This window comes from Lagenorhynchus albirostris, chromosome 20, assembly GCF_949774975.1.
Source record: "Lagenorhynchus albirostris chromosome 20, mLagAlb1.1, whole genome shotgun sequence".
Taxonomy (NCBI): Eukaryota; Metazoa; Chordata; class Mammalia; order Artiodactyla; family Delphinidae; genus Lagenorhynchus; species Lagenorhynchus albirostris.
Window position 1 is genome coordinate 52,863,614 of NC_083114.1, and position 17,881 is coordinate 52,881,494.

Genomic DNA, 17,881 nt, shown 5'->3' on the forward strand with positions numbered 1-17,881 from the left:
GAACTGGATTTGCCAACAACAGACGTGTAGAGTACTTTATAGTTAATACAACTTTTGCATAAATCATGTCATTGATTCTCCACAACCACCTTAAGAAGCTTTATTACCGTGATCTGACAAAGAAGGCTTACAGAAGTAAGGGCCCAAGACACGACTCAAACTTGTTTTAAACTGGGACCCAGAGCAGAGGTGCTGACCCCGCTCCTGCTGTCTCCACGGTCCCACGCTGCCACCCACACAAGCTCCACGGGGCCCTTGTGGAATGAGGGGCCCCTGTCGGAGGAGGCTGCAGGGCAGGAAGCCCCTTCTGACCCGGGGGACAGCAGCCCCTCTCTTCAGGGTTGCAAAGTCTTCACAAAGGAGGAGAGGAGGAGAACCAACCTCTTCTGGTGCCGTGTGTTTGTGGGGAGGGGGCGAGTGTGACTCGATCTCTATTTTGGGGACCACAGGGCAGGGTTGTCACACCCCTCTGGTCATGCAACAGTATCGGGCACTTCGGGACCACCTTTCTAACCCCCCGCCCGCCCCAGGGAAGCAACCCTGCGCTTCACAGCCCTGCTTCCTTCTCTGAACACGAAGCCCTCCCGCTGGAGGAGGGAGCTGCCAAAGCGCAGGAGAGGCAGACCCGTTCTCTCCGTCCTCGGCCTCGGCCTCCAGGCCTGGCAGCGGCTGGGAAATCTGTTTTGGCCCCAGAAGGAGCCCGGCGGCCACTGGCGCTGCCCGGGTGCTGCTGTGGGGCAGAGATAACCGGCACAGGAAGGGTGGGGTGGCGGGAGCCTCCCAGGAGCCGGGTTTCACGTAAACAATGAGCGGCTGCCCAGCCGTGCCAGGAGGTGACTCATCTCCCCACACTGGGCCTGCTCATACCTCGCCCCCTCCCTGCAGGCTGGAGGTCAACCCCAGCCCTCCTGGTCACTGGCTTGACTTCAAAAGCTGGGGTGTGTCCAAGAAGTGATCTGAGGAGGGCTCAACTGCGCCCAAGGGAGTAGAGGCCTGGGCTCCTGCCTGAGGACTGGCTGAGTTGCAGGGTCAGGGTAGCAGACAGTGGGAACTGGGGCCTCCCCTGCTCTCGGGACCCTGCCCGCCCACGCCAAGAGGCGTTCACTGGGAATAACCTCAGTGACTTCCTGGGCCACCTTCTCTGAGCAGCACCGCAGGCTTTGGTCATCCCCGTCAACCCTGACAATCCCAGCCAAGAAGATGGGGAGGACGCTTGAGCTTTCACGTTTGCCTGAAAACAGACTGTAGAAGAGGCCAGTGCATCCGAGATGCTGAGATGTAAGGATATGGTGCTTTTAACAGGGCGGCAGACCCCACAGCATGGAGGACACTGTCCACAGTGCCCCAGTCTGCTGCAGCAACGTCTCTTCCAGCTGGAAGGCTGCATGGAGTCTCCTCTCGGGGTGGCACCCAGGGAGCAGGTCCCAGTCCTGAAATATACAAAGTGGCGCCTCCCAGTGGGCATAGGTCACCGGGCTGCACAGTCTCGTCAAGCCCCAGAGTGGCTCCTCCCCTTGAGGGAAAGGAGAATGTCCGAGCCACCCCGAGCTGGTCCCTCAGGTCACTGCTTGGCCTTCTTCACGATGGTGCCCACGGCAGAGATAACGGTGGTCTTGGAGCCACTGGCACTGGTGGTCACTGTGACGACAGCGGGCAGGGTGGCCGTAGTGGTGAGGATGGTGGGCTGGGCTATCGTCGTCACCGGGATGGCCGAGTCCCACTTGCTCTTTCTCTTCTGGGCGTCTGGGGTAAGGCAAGAGAGAAGCCAGATCAACTCCAACCACAAAGCAATGGCCCTTCTCAGTAGGCCGGCAGTCAGAGCCCAGGAGGCAGACACTGCAGGGCCCCTAGCCTCAGAAAGCCAAGGGGCAGCCAGTGAACGGGGACCCCACCCCAGGCTCCAAAGCGGCTCAGCACAAACCACAGCGAGGCCAGGCCCTGTTCCCCAAAACAAGGGAGGGAAGCCCTCGCTCCGTCTGTGGAGCAGCCGCGAAGCGGAGCCGCCGTCTACCTGCAACAGCTGTGCTGGCCGTGGCGGTGGTGGCGGCTGCGGCGTTGGTTGTGGTCCCTTTCTTGGTGCCCGTCACAAACTCTATCTGGAGGGCGAGAGAGAGACAAGCGTTAAAACTCGTGTAAAGCTGTGTGTCCACATCATTCTGCCACCTGTCTGCTCCCAGGGGACAGGAGATTGGCACCACACAGGAGGCACTGAGAGTCAGCTCTGCTCTGACTGTCCAAGGGTAGGAGAGGTGCGGGGGAGGCACTCGAACGGGGTTTAATCCCCTGAAGAGAGCTTCCCCAACAGACATCGGGCTCCTCCCAGCACCACTGTGTCTCTGCGCTCGGGCACCCCTGCCCGCCGCCCCACCTCAGGCCCAGGCCCCCGCCCTCACACTCCGTGGGAGGCGGTGCTGCTTGGGAAGCAGCGTACTCAGGATCCTAAAAGGAGGGGTCGCCGGGCCATGAGACATGGGACCTACAGGGAAGCACTAAGGCAGGCTGCAGAGGTCAGCTCTGGAAGCCAAGAAAGGCACAGCAGAGCGCCCTGGGAAGGAAATCTCTGCCTTCGTTCAGGCCAAGAACACCTAACCTATGACGACAAAGGGAGAAAGCCCCCAGGGGTCTATGGCTGTAACGTGTGTGTGTGTGTGTGTGTGTGTGTAATGCAACTAACAGAAGATGCCAAGAAACCAAACGGAAGCAACTGGAAAGCGTCTTCAAGCTGACTTAGGGAGCCTTCAAATCCAGCACAGGGCACACCTAAGGCTGCTCAGCGCATCGTCAGGCGATGAACCAGTGGTTGTGGGGAGAGCAGCCTGGATGTCCCAGGGCTTAGCCAGCAGGACCCGTGCGCTCCAAACAGCTGCTCTCTTCATCAGGACTGCCGGCCACCACTTACTTTGGTTCGCTCCTTTTTGGCCTTTTCCAATTTGTCCATTTCAATCTTCTGGGCTTTGGCTATGAAGACAAGACGGGCAGTTACACAAGCAGCCGAAACAACTCCCACACGAGGAGGTACTTCAGGCCGAAGGACTAGCACCTGCTGCTTCCCTGGGGCTCTTGTCTGAAGCATCCCTTTGTGATGGGCACAGTCAAGCGCCAGCGCTCGGCCAGCAGGAAGCAGGGGCCTCAGCCTTAAAGGCCCCGAGGCTGGGGCTGTGCACGGCCGTCCGGAGGGGTCAGCCGTTCCCAGCTTCGGCTGGCTGGGAGTGCTGGCCTAGCGTGACTACCTTCTCAGCGACCAAGAGCAGCCAGAACCTTGGATTTTTATTTTTTAATGTGTGCATTTTTTTATGCATGTATTTTTAAAAATAAATTTATTTATTTTTAATGTATTTTTGGCTGCGTTGGTTCTTTGTTGCTGCGCACGGGCTTTCTCTAGTTGCGGCGAGCAGGGGCTACTCTGTTGTGGTGCGCGGGCTTCTCATTGCGGTGGCTTCTCTTGTTGCGGAGCATGGGCTCTAGGCATGCGGGCTTCAGGAGTTGGGGCACGTGGGCTCAGTAGTTGTGGCTCGCGGGCTCTAGAGTGCAGGCTCGGTAGTTGTGGCGCACGGGCTTAGTTGCTCCGCGGCACGTGGGATCTTCCCGGACCAGGGCTCGAACCCATGTCCCCTGCATTGGCAGGTGGATGCTTAACCACCGCGCCACCAGGGAAGTCCCTTAATGTTTTTTTTAATGTACGTATGTATGTATTTATTTGCTGCACCACGCAGCCCATGGGACCTTAGTTTCCTGACCAGGGATTAAACCCACGCCCCCTGCATTGGAAGCTCGGAGTCTTAACCACTGGACCACCAGGGAAGTCCCTAGATTTTTAGATAAAACGTTGTCAACTAATTCAAATTAAAGCAAGACAAAACTCATATGGGCCAAACAAAACACACCTACAGGCCAGATCTGGCTCACAGGCTGCTGGTTTGGGACCAGGCATCCGAGGAAATGGGCCCTTTGAAATTCCTCCCAGTTCTCCCAGATGCGCCCCTTCCGAGATTGCTGCACTCCCACTGGCCCCTGCCTGGGACACCGTCTACACCTGCTCGGCCAGTCTCTGTGCACCTTCAAACCTCACCTCAGACCTGGTTTCCTCAGTGAGGCCGCCCCACCCCTGGCCCAATTAGGTGGCCCTGCCTGCACGCCCACCATCCCCACACCTGTCATCACTGGATCACTCCTTTAATCCTGTCTTCTGTGCTGTACTGTAAGCCTCATAAGTCAGGGATGGGGTCTGGACCTTTCAAGGCTGTATACCCAGCTCCTCAGACATGGCCGGACATGGAGGAGACCCTGAAATCTGTGCTGCCTGATGACTGGATGGATATACAGACGGATGGGTGAGCAGGCAGACGGACAGCTACGCACCTAATGCCTCATAGTAGGAGTCTTCGGACCAGCCATGGGGGTCAAACATATCCTGAAAAAGAAAAGGTTAAAGCTGCAGCAAAGGTTAAAGTGCCTTCCCTGGTCTTTCCATGGATCTTCCTGGCCTGGAGTCTCCTGCCTTCAAGGGCACAGGGGCTCAGCTGTTATCCCTGGTCTCTAGCCAGTCCTCCTTAGGATTATGAGGGCAAAGATGCATTTGTGCACAGGCTGTTCTACAGGGCACAGCGAGTCCATGCTCAGGCCCTAGCCAATCAGAGGCCCCGGGACTCAAACAAGAGAGACGGGGACTGCGCTCCTCAGCTGGCAGTGCTGCAGTGTGGACCTTTCAGTGGTGCCAGGCTGGATCCAGCGGGATGAGCACAGGGCCCTGGGTACCCTCTCTCACCCTCAGCCTCTGCGGGTGGGACATACCTTCGGGTAGTTGGTGCCGAGCTCATCAATCGCACAGAACTGGATGAGCTTCTCATAGATGCTGAAAGAGGAAAACCACAAGGCGCTGAGCAGGCCTGAGACCCGGGGCCCTGGGTGGCACCAGATTTCAAGAGATCAGAACCATTTGGTGCCTGGGCTCAGGTGAAGCCTTTAAATCCGGCCGAACTGTTCTAAGCAAGCTTCTGGATGGAAGGGGAAATGTCCACTGGCTTGACATTAAAAGTCACTTCTGGCCCTCCAGCCTCCCAGAGAGATGGACTGGGGCCAGAGGCCAGGAAGAATATGGTGTCGAGGTGAGGGCTGCAGTTTCTGTTCTTAAGCAGACATCTGACCTTCAGTGTGTGTGGTTTGGTCGGGGCCACCCCACTTAGGCCCACAGGGGCCAGGGCAGGTCTCGGCTATCCGCACACGAGGCTCTTTCCTGGGTGTGTCACTTGCTTGAGCACTGGACGGAGTAAGACCCAGACACAGTTCTGTTTCTCAAACCTCTCACCTGCGCACAGAATCAACCACTTTCTAGAGGTGGGAGGACCTGGGGTGATCATCTGGTCCAATCCCCTCATTGAGCAGCAGCGGACACTGAGGCCTCGAGAGGCCACATGCTCTAGGAGCAGCGTGGGAGCGAGAACCCAGCCAGGCGCCCCCGCCCAGCCCAGGCCTCTCGGCTTCCACTCTGCTTTACGCGTTCGATCTGGCTCTTCCACGGTAAACGGTAAGCCTCGGCGAGGGGAATGCCGAGTGGGTGATGGCGCTTTTGGGCTCAGGTGTGATCTGAGCTGGGCCTCTCCCTGCCACCTCCATGGTGGCACCCCCGTCCCCCGTCCAATATCAACCACCCAACTGACCCTGCAGGCTCGTGGGAAACTCACCTGGGATTCCGAAATTCCTTCTTCCTTTGGATAATGTAGTTCATATCCATTCCCTCCTTTATCTTCCGCTCATAAAGCTTCTGGATCTTGTCCTGTGGAAGAGAAACAGAAGGATGACTATGACAGAACCCCACCGCCTAATGATCCCAGTCTGTGGTCACACGTGCTGTGTGGACATGAGGACCCAGGAGAGCCACAGAGCCACGAGAAGCCCTGCTCTGGCCATACGGTCTTTCACCACCCAGCCTGTGACCAGCACCGAGCACAGATAAGATAGATGGAGACCAGTCTGCTTTTGCTTTGCTCTCTTCTGACCCCCTTTGGGTGGTTAATAGAGGGAAGAATAAGAAGCTCAAGGCAGAGAAGCCACAGCGAAGACAGTGAGCAAATCCCCACTTGGTTAATCAGTTCCTGAATCACCTGGAGAGGTTTCAGGCTTCAGTGCTGATGGGCAGGGCTGAAGGCTGGTATTTAATTTTACCATGGGGATGAGTCCTCAGCAGGAGATCCAGGAAGGCGGGAGTAGAGGTGTCACAAGCCTCCCCAGTGTCCTTTGAGGGGCAGCTCACAGATGGCCGGTCCTCACCACTCTATCAAGAGGCACCGTCAGGGGTCAAGAGGTCGTTTTTCATCCAAACTCCCCTCCAGGCCCCTACCCTGGCTCAACGGGAAACAGAAGAACCACCTGGCAGTGATCTGGGCCAGTGCCACAAGTGTCCCCAGGCCCACAGAGATGAAGTCCACAACAGATGGCATCAGGGCTGTCTGGCGCGTGAAGAGGCCCCAGGAACCCGGGTCTCAGGGCAGAGCCACCTCTGAGGAGCAGTCTTACCCAGGAAGGCTGGCGCTGGCCCAGGTAAGGGTCACTCGGCCGCCTCCCCCACTAGCAGCAGCTAAACACAGACTGTCCAGAAGGAAAACATTTGGGGCACTCTTCACCTGCAAGAGGAGGCGGGCAGGCTGGGAGGGCCTGAGCGAGGCCCTTTGGGCACATCAGGAGAGGTGACCCACTCCCTCTGTCGGAAGCCAAGAATGGCTGGAGGAAGCACTGAATTGCAGAGAGAAGTTCGTGACACATTTACCAGGGCAGGGAGAAGCCGGGTGCGCCACGCCTCCACATTGTCTTTAAGGGTGACGGAGGGCAGCCTATCCAGAAGGCTTGGCAGATGGAGGAAGATCTGTATTTTACACAAGACTTTTCTGTGTCTCCCGGGCCGTCAGACGGGTCCTCCTGTTTCAGATGAACTAAAACGTTTGCTCAGTGTCATGGTTTCTACCACTAGGAGGATCGAAAAAGGAGAAATACTCTGGTCTTGAAGGCTGGGCCGCCTGTCTCCGCCTGGTGGACTGCTGGAGAGTTCTTACAGGCTGTGGACTGTTGCCTGGCGCAGGGGTGACTCGATGCTGGGCGGGTGGTAGGTGGTGGTGGTGGGGGACGACCTCAGCAAAGGCAGGAGACTTCCGGGAGGAGAAGACACAGTGAGCCGCATCTCCAGCCCCAGGTCCCTTTAGTCACCCGTCCATCAGCGTGCTGTGGGGGCTTGGGGTGTGGCCAGAGGCACCAGTAGAACCTACAGGATCAAAGGTAGAGCAGGTGGACCGGGTACCACTCTGGGGGCAGCCGTGCATGTCTGCCCTACTGTCACAAAGTCTCCTTCACAGCGGAACGTGCAGAGGGACAGGGAGAAACAACCACCGAGGCTGACCAGGAGGTGTAATCCCGCTGTCCCCTGAGGTCCTGATCCCAAGGGAGTGACCGCACTCAACGTTCCATCTCCTCAGGTCAGGTCTGCACCAGGTTTCGTCAAACAAGAAGCCAGTGAACTGGCATTTTAGGAAAACGAGGACTGAAGTTTATGCATATCCGTGCTTGTGCTTTTGCACTTCTATTTGTTTATTTTACATTCTGACAATCCCTCAGTTTCTTAGCAAAGTTCCTTCCGAGACGGTCCCATTGGCTCAGGGTTGCCCAGAAGAGGCATGTTGTTTTCTCTGGTAAGGACATCACTTAGGGCAGCTAGGGGCCCCGGCTGAAGCAGCAGAGGGTGGCGTTGTGTACAGTGCAAACTCCTGAGAGCAGCCTAAGGGAGGTCACCAGGACTGCAGGCTCCTTCCCACTCGGGCCATCCAGAAGCTTCTTAAAGTCAGACCGAGCCAGACACCTGTCCCAGGCCTCCTGGGCTACATGGGCCTCAGCAGTCGAGCACTGTGCTTACCTGTAAGTGATTTGAGCATCTGCCGGGGGGCTCGGGCGGGATCTTGATTTCATCAGGTGACATGTTCCGGACTCTTTCAGAAAAGGAGGCTGTGGAAAGAACAGAGAAGAATTCTGTGGGTGGGTGGGAGGGTTAGGGTGGGGGACAGACATGGACAATACCCCCCCACCGCAAAAAAAAGGCCGATAAAACATTTTCAAGGAGGGATACACACTATGAAACAGTAGAACAGGGTGTTTGGAGTAGCACTCCGAGGGGGTGCATGTGAGTTGAGATCAATTGACCAGAAGGAGCCGGCACGTGCCAACCCAGGGGAAGAGAAGGTCAGGCAGAGGGCACGAGCATAAAGATGGCGTGTGGCCAAAGGCTATGTCCTGGGGTGCGCTGGTGGATGTTTAACACCCAGCTGGGAGGTGGGGAGGGGCACAGCCACGACCTGCAGCATCTGCCCATTTCTGTGGTGTAAATTCTCCCCACGGCTAATGTCAAGCTACCAATGTGAAGTCGCTGAACTTGAGGCTGGGAAGAGATGTGCACACCGCTGGCTCATAACGTGACCAGATCCAGCCCCCCAGGGGCTCTGCCCCTGAAACACCCTCCCAGAATTCCGGAAACTCAGAATTGCTTGGCGCCATCCTTCTCACCTCAGGCTCTCCTACCGAGGCTACAGGAGCAGTTCAGGGTTCCCTAGGCTTCGGGACTCAAAGCACTCAATACTGCCTTGTGCATAAATGACATTTACAAAAGGACCTGTTGGTTATTAGCTTAGGGCCCTTTAATGTTTTCTTAAATTAATTAATTTTTGGCTGCAATGGGTCTTTGTTGCTGCACAGGCTTTCTCTAGTTGTGGCGAGCAGGGGCTACTCTTCGTCCCGGTGCGCGGGCTTCTCATTGTGGTGGCTTCTCTTGTTGCGAAGCTCGGGCTCTAGGCACACGGGCTCAGTAGTTGTGGCACGTGGGCTCTAGAGCGCAGGCTCAGTAGTTGTGGCGCACGGGCTTAGCTGCTCTGCGGCATGTGGGATCTTCCTGGACCAGGGCTCGAACCCATGTCCGCTGCACTGGCCGGCGGATTCTTAACCACTGCGCCACCTGGGCAGTCCATGGCCCTTTAATGGTAAAACCAATCAACCCGCTCTTGGTCCACTTCGTTCTTGGGAACAAAAGGTCTGATTCTGAAGTGAAGAACCACAACTCCCAGGGGGCAATTCCCTTGGAGATCCGCCCCTGCCCACCCAAGCGTCTCTCTCTCTCCACTCCCCGCTGTGCTGCCTCTGGCCACCCTTGCGGTTGCAGAGCTGTGCTCTGGATCACTCAGACAATGCGCTGTTTGTTGTAAGATTCTGTATGTGCTTTTAAAACGTTCTCTCATGAAAAGGACTATACAGTGAGCAAACAGCAGGCGGAGTGGGGTGGGGCAGGATGAAAGCAAAGAATGCAGAATCCAGCACCAGTGACACCCGCAAGTACTGACTGGGTACCCGCCGTGTGCCTGGCCCCAGGCGAGACTTCTAAGCCCCAAGTGGCTGCCTGGACTGCCTGGGGATGGCCTAGCGAGCCTTCCCATTCTCTCCCAAAGCTGGGTTAATATTTTCTTAGCAGATAAGGTGCTTTGATTTCTGCTTCGAGCTTCACTAGCCTCAGCTGCTGCCCAAGGAGCCTGCACACACTGTAAACACTGAGGCTGGGGCCCAAGCCCAGGGACAGTCTCCTAACCTGGATACACGTGCCGATTCTCACTGTTGGTGGATTCTCACTGGACGTGCCCCAGGAACAGAGTACTAGATCTGCCATTTTGAGTGAAGGGAAGAGGACAGAGACTGGGTGACATATCCTGCTGCGGACTGACACACCAGTGCAGCCCGGGAGCAGTTTTCACCACAGAACCATGCGCTTCTCTTTGCCCAGCACCCTCCTCCTGTCTCCTGTCTCCTGAAGCGAGGGACACCCAGATCTGGCAGGAGTTCAATCTCATCCTCACTTCCTCCTTCCTCCCAGCTCTGGGAGAGGCAGGAGGTCAAAGCCTGAGGCTCAAGCAGGCTGCAGAGGCCGGCAGAGAGCGGAACCAGCTGGGGTGTGCTGGTTCTCGCATTTCTTAAGCATCAGCAACAGAAGCAAGGGGGGCTGGGGCAGGCTTTGGGCCACAGCAAAGAGGGTTAAGGCTTCCCTGGGGCGGAGAGTGTGTGTGCATGTGACAGAGAAGACAAAGAGTGCCCTCTGGCATTTGCCAGGAAAGCCTTTTGGAAAAACAGGGTGTGGCACTGTTGCCATTAGCAACCCAGCCACACTTGGGCTCAAATGGTATACAGTGTGACAGGGAGAGGGAGAGCCCCTCCTGAGCTCGTGGGCTTGGAACTGGGCTAGGAATGAGAAAATTCCTCGGGAGTAGCCGGCAAATGAAGAGATACATTCAGGAAACTCGGTACAAGTTTACCTCACAGATTTCAGGAGCAATCTTTCTGTGATTCTGCCTCTCCTAAGTCTCAAAATGAGTCGAAAGCAGAAGACATCAGACCCACATATATGGCGACTGAGCAGCCAGCCTCAAACCACCTTCCCTGGAAACACACCAAGATGTGTATCCAGGCACATGGGGGCAGCTCGCGTCTGCGGCTCTCCAGGTCTGCCTGGGGTGTTCTCGGCAGGCAGCCACACTCAGGATCCGAGAAGCCTGCCGTCAGCACGCTTCACCCCAGGTGCGTGCGTGCCCAAGTCCCAGAACAGTGCTGGTATCCAGAGTTGCCAGGTATAAATCTGCGAAGGAGCAGCTAGTCAGCTGGGCTTCTGTAATGGCAGGAGTGAAGGGACGCCTGGAGGTATTGTGGGGCTGGAAGCAGGAGGCAGCGGAGTGTCTCTGGCTCACTAGAGACCCAACTGGCTTACCACCCACGGCCACTGTTCCAGGCCCACCCACGGGGCACCAGTGGGGCAACTGGAGGGGATGGCAGGATGCCCACGCTCAGCTCTGTCAGGCAGCTACAGCGCTGGGGAGCCCTGGGCCAGCTTCTCTGCTTTCCTTTGCTCCATTAAACCTGGGGCTGTCTATACATATGAAAACGCTGCCTACACCAGCAGAGCAACCCAAGTCCCACATCCAGAGGCATGAATAAAAGGAGCTGGGGAAAAAAAAAAAAAAAAAGGAATAGCTGAGGGGCCTCCCTGGTGGTGCAGTGGTTGGGAGTCTGCCTGCCAACGCAGGGGACACGGGTTCGAGCCCTGGTCCAGGAAGATCCCACATGCTACAGAGCAACTAAGCCCGTGAGCCACAACTACTGAGCCTGTGTGCCACAACTACTGAAGCCCGCGCACCTAGAACCCATGCTCTGCAACAGGAGAAACCACCATGATGAGGAGCCCGCAAGCAGCAACGAAGACCCAACGCAGCCAAAAATAAATAAATAAAATTTAAAGGAAGAAAAAAAAAAAGGAGCTGAGTTCAGGCAGAGGGGCTGACAACGATGGTCCCATGAGCAGAAGCCACTCTGCACAGGTCAACTACTACCTCCTCAGTGAGAAATGGGAAGAGGAATCCAAACTCTGAGGCTTAGAGCTCCACCTGTGTCCTCTGTGGGTGACTGGATTCAAGAAACTGCAGTGGAACTCTACAACGAGATAATATCAGCAAAAAAAAAAAAAAAAAAACTATGGATATTCTCAAGGACGTGGATGGGTCTCAAAAACACTATGGGAGGGACTTCCCTGGTGGCGCAGTGGTTGAGAATCTGCCTGCCAATGCAGGGGACGTGGGTTCAAGCCTTGGTCTGGGAGGATCCCACATGCCGCGGAGCAACTGGGCCCGTGAGCCACAACTACTGAGCCTGCGTGTCTGGAGCCTGTGTTCCGCAACAGGGGGCCGCGACTGTGAGAGGCCCGCGCACCGCGATGAAGAGTGGCCCCCGCTCGCCGCAACTGGAGAAAGCCCTCGCACAGAAATGAAGACCCAAAACACAGCCAAAAATAAATAAATAAAAAGGTAATGTGAAGTTCTTTAAAAAAAAAAAAAGTCTAAGAAGTTTATTAAAAAAACACAAAACACTATGGGAAGTGTAAGAAACTAGAAAAAACAAGCAAACAAACAAAAAAGCAACAGAAACCCCGCCAACAAACTGTGATTCCATTTGTATCAATGGTTCTCAACCAGGGGCAATTCTGCCCCCCAAGGCAACATCTGGCAGTGTCTGGAAACATTTTTCGTTGTCATATCTGGCAGGAAGAGGGGGTTGCGATTGGCACCTAGTGGGCAGAGACCAGGGATGCTGCTAAAACACTGTACAGTGCACAGGCCAGGCCCCCACTGCAAAGAATTATCCAGCCCGAAATGTCAATCGTGCCAAGGTCAACAAATCCTGATTTATAAGAAATCCTAAAAAAGACAAAACTACAGTGAAGAAAGTAGATCACTGCTTGCCTGAGGCTGAGGGAGGAAATGTCTGCAAGGGGAGGGGTACGGGGGAACACTTTGGAGTCATGGAAATGCTCTACGTCACGACTGTGGTAGGAGTTAACACTAAAAGCTGACGAATCTTACTCTATGCAAGTTACACCTCAACAAAGCTATTTTCAAAAAGTGACAAGGAGAGGAAAAGTGAAAGCTGGTTGTGGAAGAAGTCGGGGCTGAGATGGCTGGTGCCCACACACATTCCACCGCTCGCCAAGCACCGCCCGCAAGAGTGGAGGGCGCTGCCTTGTTGGGCTCCTGGGCCGGCGCCCCTGACCCCACGCTCCACCCCCAGCGTCCTGGTGGTGAACAGCAGGGACTGGAGGCGAGAGGAGGCCGAGGCTCCAGTCCATCACCCACTTGGAGAAGGCCACGGGCTGCCTGGTGAGGCTGTGCTCTGTTCTCTCTGCCCGTGAAGCCAACTGGGCCACCCCTACAGCGCCATTTTCCAAGAGCAAACTCTAAGGTTTTAGGAAAATTTGGGTTTTTACAGGGTAGGAAAGACTCATACCCCACTCATCAGAAAACTCGGAGATAAAGGCAGGATCCCACTGAGCACTTGGGCTGCTCAGTGTGGTCACGCTGCTACCCAATCCTTCCTCAGAAGACAAATATAATGAACAATTTTCAGTTCTTTCAGTCCGGAAAACCAGAATGGGTCCCTATCTCCCATCACCGGTGAAGGGATCCTATCAGGAAAAAAGGTCAGGTTGGAGGGGCTGCAGGAAGCAGCATTTCCAGGCGGAGTCCAGGGCTTCCCAGGGCAGAGTAAGCACATCTCAAAGGCTCCGTCTGGAAGCAGAGGAGCGGGCTCTGCAGGCCGCCTGAGAAGCAGGAACCTGCTTTGTGAAGACAAGTGGAGCAGGTGGATAGAGGCGGGCACAGTCGCCACAGAGAGGGAGGGCCAATCCCCTCGCCGTGAGGCCGGGCCAGGCCCTGGGAGAGCCCCTCACAAAGTCCGCCGCCAAACTGAAGGGGCTGAGAGGCTTCCTAAAAGGATTAAGAGGCTGAGGTGAACACGGAACCTGGGATGACACGTGTGTCATTTTCCAGAAATGTAACTGCCCTGGCCAGTCCCATAAAGGGCCCCAGACCCCAGGGCTGTGAGGCATGTTCCCTCCTGGGGACAGAGCAGGGTGCCAGCAGAGGCCACGTGTTTGCTCCCTGAGCCCGTGAATACGCCAGCAGAGGGGGCTGTGGGGGGGCAAGGCCGGAGGACGGACGCAGGGCACAGGGGAACGAGCTCCCAGCTGAAGGGGGCCCTGAATCCCTCGACAACGCTGGCAACTGACCAAAGCCCAGTGAAACGCACCGTGACTCTGACTGTCAAAGAAGAATTGTTCCCTGGGTGTCGCATCCAGACGTCTTAGAAAATGCCAAAGGCCCTGTGAGAGCAGCAGAGCAGCTGCCTTGGCCGAAGCAGAGAGAAGCCACCTGCGTGGCTGGAAGCCGGTTGGCTCTGCGTGAGGCTCCCCGCCCCCCACACCAGGATACTCACCAACTAATTCCTGGGGATCTCGCTTTTCTACTTCTGGGTTATCCTGCAAAAGAAAAACAGAAACACAAGGAGTAAGCCCGGGCCTCCTGACCCACAGTCACTCTCCTCACTGACACCACTCAGGACTTTTAAGGAAGGAGAAAAGGTGAAAGCACCGTGAAGAGCCCCGAGAGTGAGCGGACACTTTGGGGGATCCTGGGACCCCTGAACCTCCGAATACCCCTTCTTCCTTCATCAGAGCAGCTGGGATGCTCCACACACCTGCTTCAGTCTCTCCTCCATGGCCTCCAGCAGTGACCAGTACCCCTAAGGCTGAGGAGAGCAAACACCAGCCATGCGACAGCTGCCCATCTGGATGGACCCTGCTCGCTGCTCTCCCCGGGCCCGGCCAGCCGCCCCAGAACACCAGCGCCTCCAGCTGGTGCCCAGGAAGCAAGAGGTGGCTACTTTACAACACGAGAATCGCAAGACCAAAACGCAAAAGACTGTCTGCTCCCAAGAGATTTTTCTTACTCTCAGTTTCAGCAAAAAAAGAGAGGCTTTATCGCAAGGGGGTAGCTCGTGGAACCCGGGGGCAGACAGGCAGCGGGACTTCAACAAGTCACGGCACTGGCCCCAGGAAGGCCCGGCTTGGAGGCAGCCTCGCTCTGGCTCTCGCTGGCCCACCTGTCAGCTCTCCTTACGCTGGCTCACGGTCTCGCCAAAGAAAAGCTTTCTCTGACCCTTCCTGCAAACCCCGGTCCCCAGCACCCACTCCCACACGTCCTTCAGTTCTGGCGGCGTGCAGAGCCCTAGGAGCAGACGTTTCTCATCGGACTGCTCTGGACTTGCTCTGGATTTCACCGCTCAGAGCAAATGCTTCATCTAAACCAAATCAGCCCGGAAAAGGCACCGTCCCAGCCGTGGTCACACACCCGGGCACCGTGGGCAGGAAGGCCTTTCCTTGCTTCTGCTGCCCCAAATGCAATGGCAGGAACGTACCTGTTTTCCCCATTTCTGGGGAAACCGAGCCCCTCAAACACAGTTAGGTCACGGGTCTCAACTGCCATAACACGGTAATGATCACAGTGGCAGAAGCTGTGCTCATGAGATTGTTGGATCTCACGCCCCCCCCCCACCCCCGCCTCTGGCTGGTGAGGGAGGAGATAAGACAGTAAAAACTCTGGACCCGATGGGCACGTGGAAACGGCCGTGGAGCTCTGTGCACTCCGCTGACACGAAGCAATGTTACACTGAGGTGACGTCTCAGAAGGGAAGGGGCAGGAAGACCACCCTCCCACCCCGGGCTCCACGCCAAGACCAGAGCAGCAGTTCTTAGCCCCCTTCTCCAAAAAGTCCCTTCTGGTTCTGGGACAGGCCAAAACCCCCTCATTCTTCGGCACACTGCAGTTATTCATTCGACCTGGATGGGCATAATGCCCAGGCCAGGTTGCTTAGCAAACGTCTCCTCCAGCCACCCGCCCCCGCCGATCAGGTGGGCAAAGCGGAGGTGCACCCGAGGGCTGCCGTGCCGAATTCAGGCTGGTTATCCATCAGCTGCTCTCCAGAGAGAGCCGCTCTCCACGGGTCCCACGACAGTCCCTTCGTAGCTGTGACTCTGGAGGAACCAATGTTAACGAGCATGGCAGTAACAAAACGTTGGACGGTAAAAGTTCCTTAAATTTTCCCTCTAGGGGACAGCTTTCTGGGTGCTAATTGTGGGAAAGCATCAGTTGGGTACATCCTTCCTCCCCTCCTGGGCCATTTGGCTGGTCGTACAGGACTGACCCATTAATTCTTCAAAGGCCCCCTAGAGCTCTTTCCCAAAGCATTGCCCCAGCCCCTTTCGTGGCCAAAATGCAAAGCAGCGAGGAAAGAGGCAAGATATCCACGTGGGAATTCAGCACATCTGCTCCAGAGGCACAGGAAGTTAGTCGCCAAACAGGCAGCTTCTCTTCAAAGGGGAAAGTACTTGTTCACACCAGGGGCTCCTCAGTGAGATTAAAGGGTGTGAGGCTCCCTGGGGCTCTCCTGTGCCCCAGCGAAGGGAGGGGGAGGGGTAGGGAGAGGTGGGGATTCCTGCGTCTCTCAAGGCCCTGGCCTGGCTTAGCTGAGGTCTGTTTAGTCACGTCTCTGGGAGAAAAAGAAATGATGGGGCAGAGTCACAAACAGGAAGTTCTCTCCACTGCTTTCAGTCTTTTCTTTTCTGGCTCAGCTCCTCATTTCCCCCCAGGTTTATCTTTCTACACACGCCACAAAACAAAAAAAAAATTAACTGGGTAGTTGGTTTCAATCTGCCAACTAGTCTAGTCTCTGGTTTTCTGCCCTCACAGGGTGCACACACACACACAGACACACGGACAGAAGGCAGCGGGTAGTGCCCAGAGTGCACCCCAAGTCCCCTGGGGCTATGGCCTCTTATTCAATCCCAAACCCAGCACCCACAGAAAGAAGTCCCACCCCACCTTCCCAGCAGCGGAATCCAGCTCCACACTATCCCCAAGCAAAGTATCGACCAATGGACCATGGACCCAACAGCGAGGAGATTCTCCTGCCTTGAGAGACTCCTGAAAGCTAAACGTATAAATTAGCCTCCACAGACTGGACGCCATACAATTCTGCACAAAGGTCTCCTGGAAAGACTTTGGAATCTGTCGCTGTCCAGATCCCCCATTCGTGTCACGTGTACCCGTGTGACTCCTAAGGCCCTGGAGAAACAAACAATGGGACTCTGTGACTCCTGGTGGCCACACCTCGTTACACTTTAGAATGGAATTCCTCCGCCCTCTGACGTGAACAAGCTGGCCGTGGGCCTGCTGAGCTCCTGGGCATGTGGTGTGGTACGGTACTTCCGGATCCTAAAGCAGCCTAACCCCCCACCCCCTGCCCTGACCCCGAGAAGAAGGGCTTGGCTCTGCCCCACAACAAAGGGCCTGAGCCACAGCATCACATGCTCTTGGAATGGAGTTGGGTGCAGGACTTGAAGTGATGCTGATGAAAGCCCAGCAAGGAAGGAGCGTCGGGGTGTCCAGTGAGACCACTGAAGACAGGGGTCCAATACCCCAAAGATGCTTTTTAGAACCATTTATGCTCAACTGTCCATTGAAGCAAGTTTCATCCAATGAAAGCAGCCTTGGGGGAGGAGAGGGGGGTCTACATTCAAGACAAAGACCCAGAGAGACAGTCATGCCTCGGATACCAGGAATTCAGCACAAAAATGAACAATGCACCCCATGATAGTTATCTCGGAAGCCAGCCATGGTGTCAGAAAAAACAACGGATGAAGTATTTAAAAGGACAGAGCTAAGGAGATGGAAGGTTCACACCATTAAACTGCCAGTAGTTCAAGAAACTGGTTTTACAAAACCTGCTATAGAGAGAGTCTCAGTATGTCCTTAAAGAGGCAGAAAGGGAGCAGCAAAGCGGATACAAGTAAAAAGCAACAAGAACCCACTCTTCCTTTTCTTCCCCCAAAGCGGTGTTTCCGAAGGCACACAGGACACCTGTCCTGACTTGCGTGAATCCACCCTCCCTGGCCTCCAGGTGGATATTCAGTTCTTCAAAGAAATGAACTCGGCCTGGAGATCTATTTACCAGATGGCTGGATGTCTGCGTCAGCCGGGAGGCATGAAGCCCACAGCCCAGAGACCTGGCCAGACCTGGACGTGACAGCACACGCCCCTCAGACACAGCAGGCTGAGCGCTTTTCTTGCCTAGGAGAGCATCTCACGTAGCAGTTCCTAGGAGAAAATACCAGGTAAATCGTTTCTGCTCTCTAGTTCAAGTCCAATTAAGACACAAGGAAAAACAAAGCAAAACAAAATTCACATCTTCCTAAAAAGCCTAGTGAGAAGACGGGAAAGGGAGGGGAGGAAAGAGAGCTCTGAGGCTTCTTCAAACTGTCTGCACCCCTCCAACCTCCCTGGGCTTCACTTCAGTCCCACTGGCCGGGGCACGAGTGGCTGCTGCGGGCTGGGGGTCGTCCCTGGAGGACTGTGGTCTGAACCCAACACCGCTGACTTCTTAATCAACTGTGCCCGAGATGTGGAAGAATAACGGCCATGGCAGGGGC

General features: G+C 55.7%; 1 protein-coding gene across 1 annotated transcript in view; it reads right to left on the reverse strand.

Moving 5' to 3' along the window:
* Nucleotides 1–555: 555 nt before the first annotated feature.
* The window catches only part of SAP30BP (SAP30 binding protein), a 34,027-nt gene continuing 16,701 nt past the window's right edge, over nt 556–17,881 (reverse strand). The window contains exons 4-11 of the mRNA XM_060133828.1: nt 13,831–13,873; nt 7,898–7,986; nt 5,682–5,773; nt 4,792–4,852; nt 4,360–4,411; nt 2,900–2,958; nt 2,012–2,096; nt 556–1,743 (exon numbers count right to left, since the gene is read on the reverse strand). Coding sequence (XP_059989811.1) covers nt 1,562–1,743; nt 2,012–2,096; nt 2,900–2,958; nt 4,360–4,411; nt 4,792–4,852; nt 5,682–5,773; nt 7,898–7,986; nt 13,831–13,873 — 663 coding nt within the window. The 3' untranslated portion in view covers nt 556–1,561. The remainder of the gene's footprint in view (nt 1,744–2,011; nt 2,097–2,899; nt 2,959–4,359; nt 4,412–4,791; nt 4,853–5,681; nt 5,774–7,897; nt 7,987–13,830; nt 13,874–17,881) is intronic.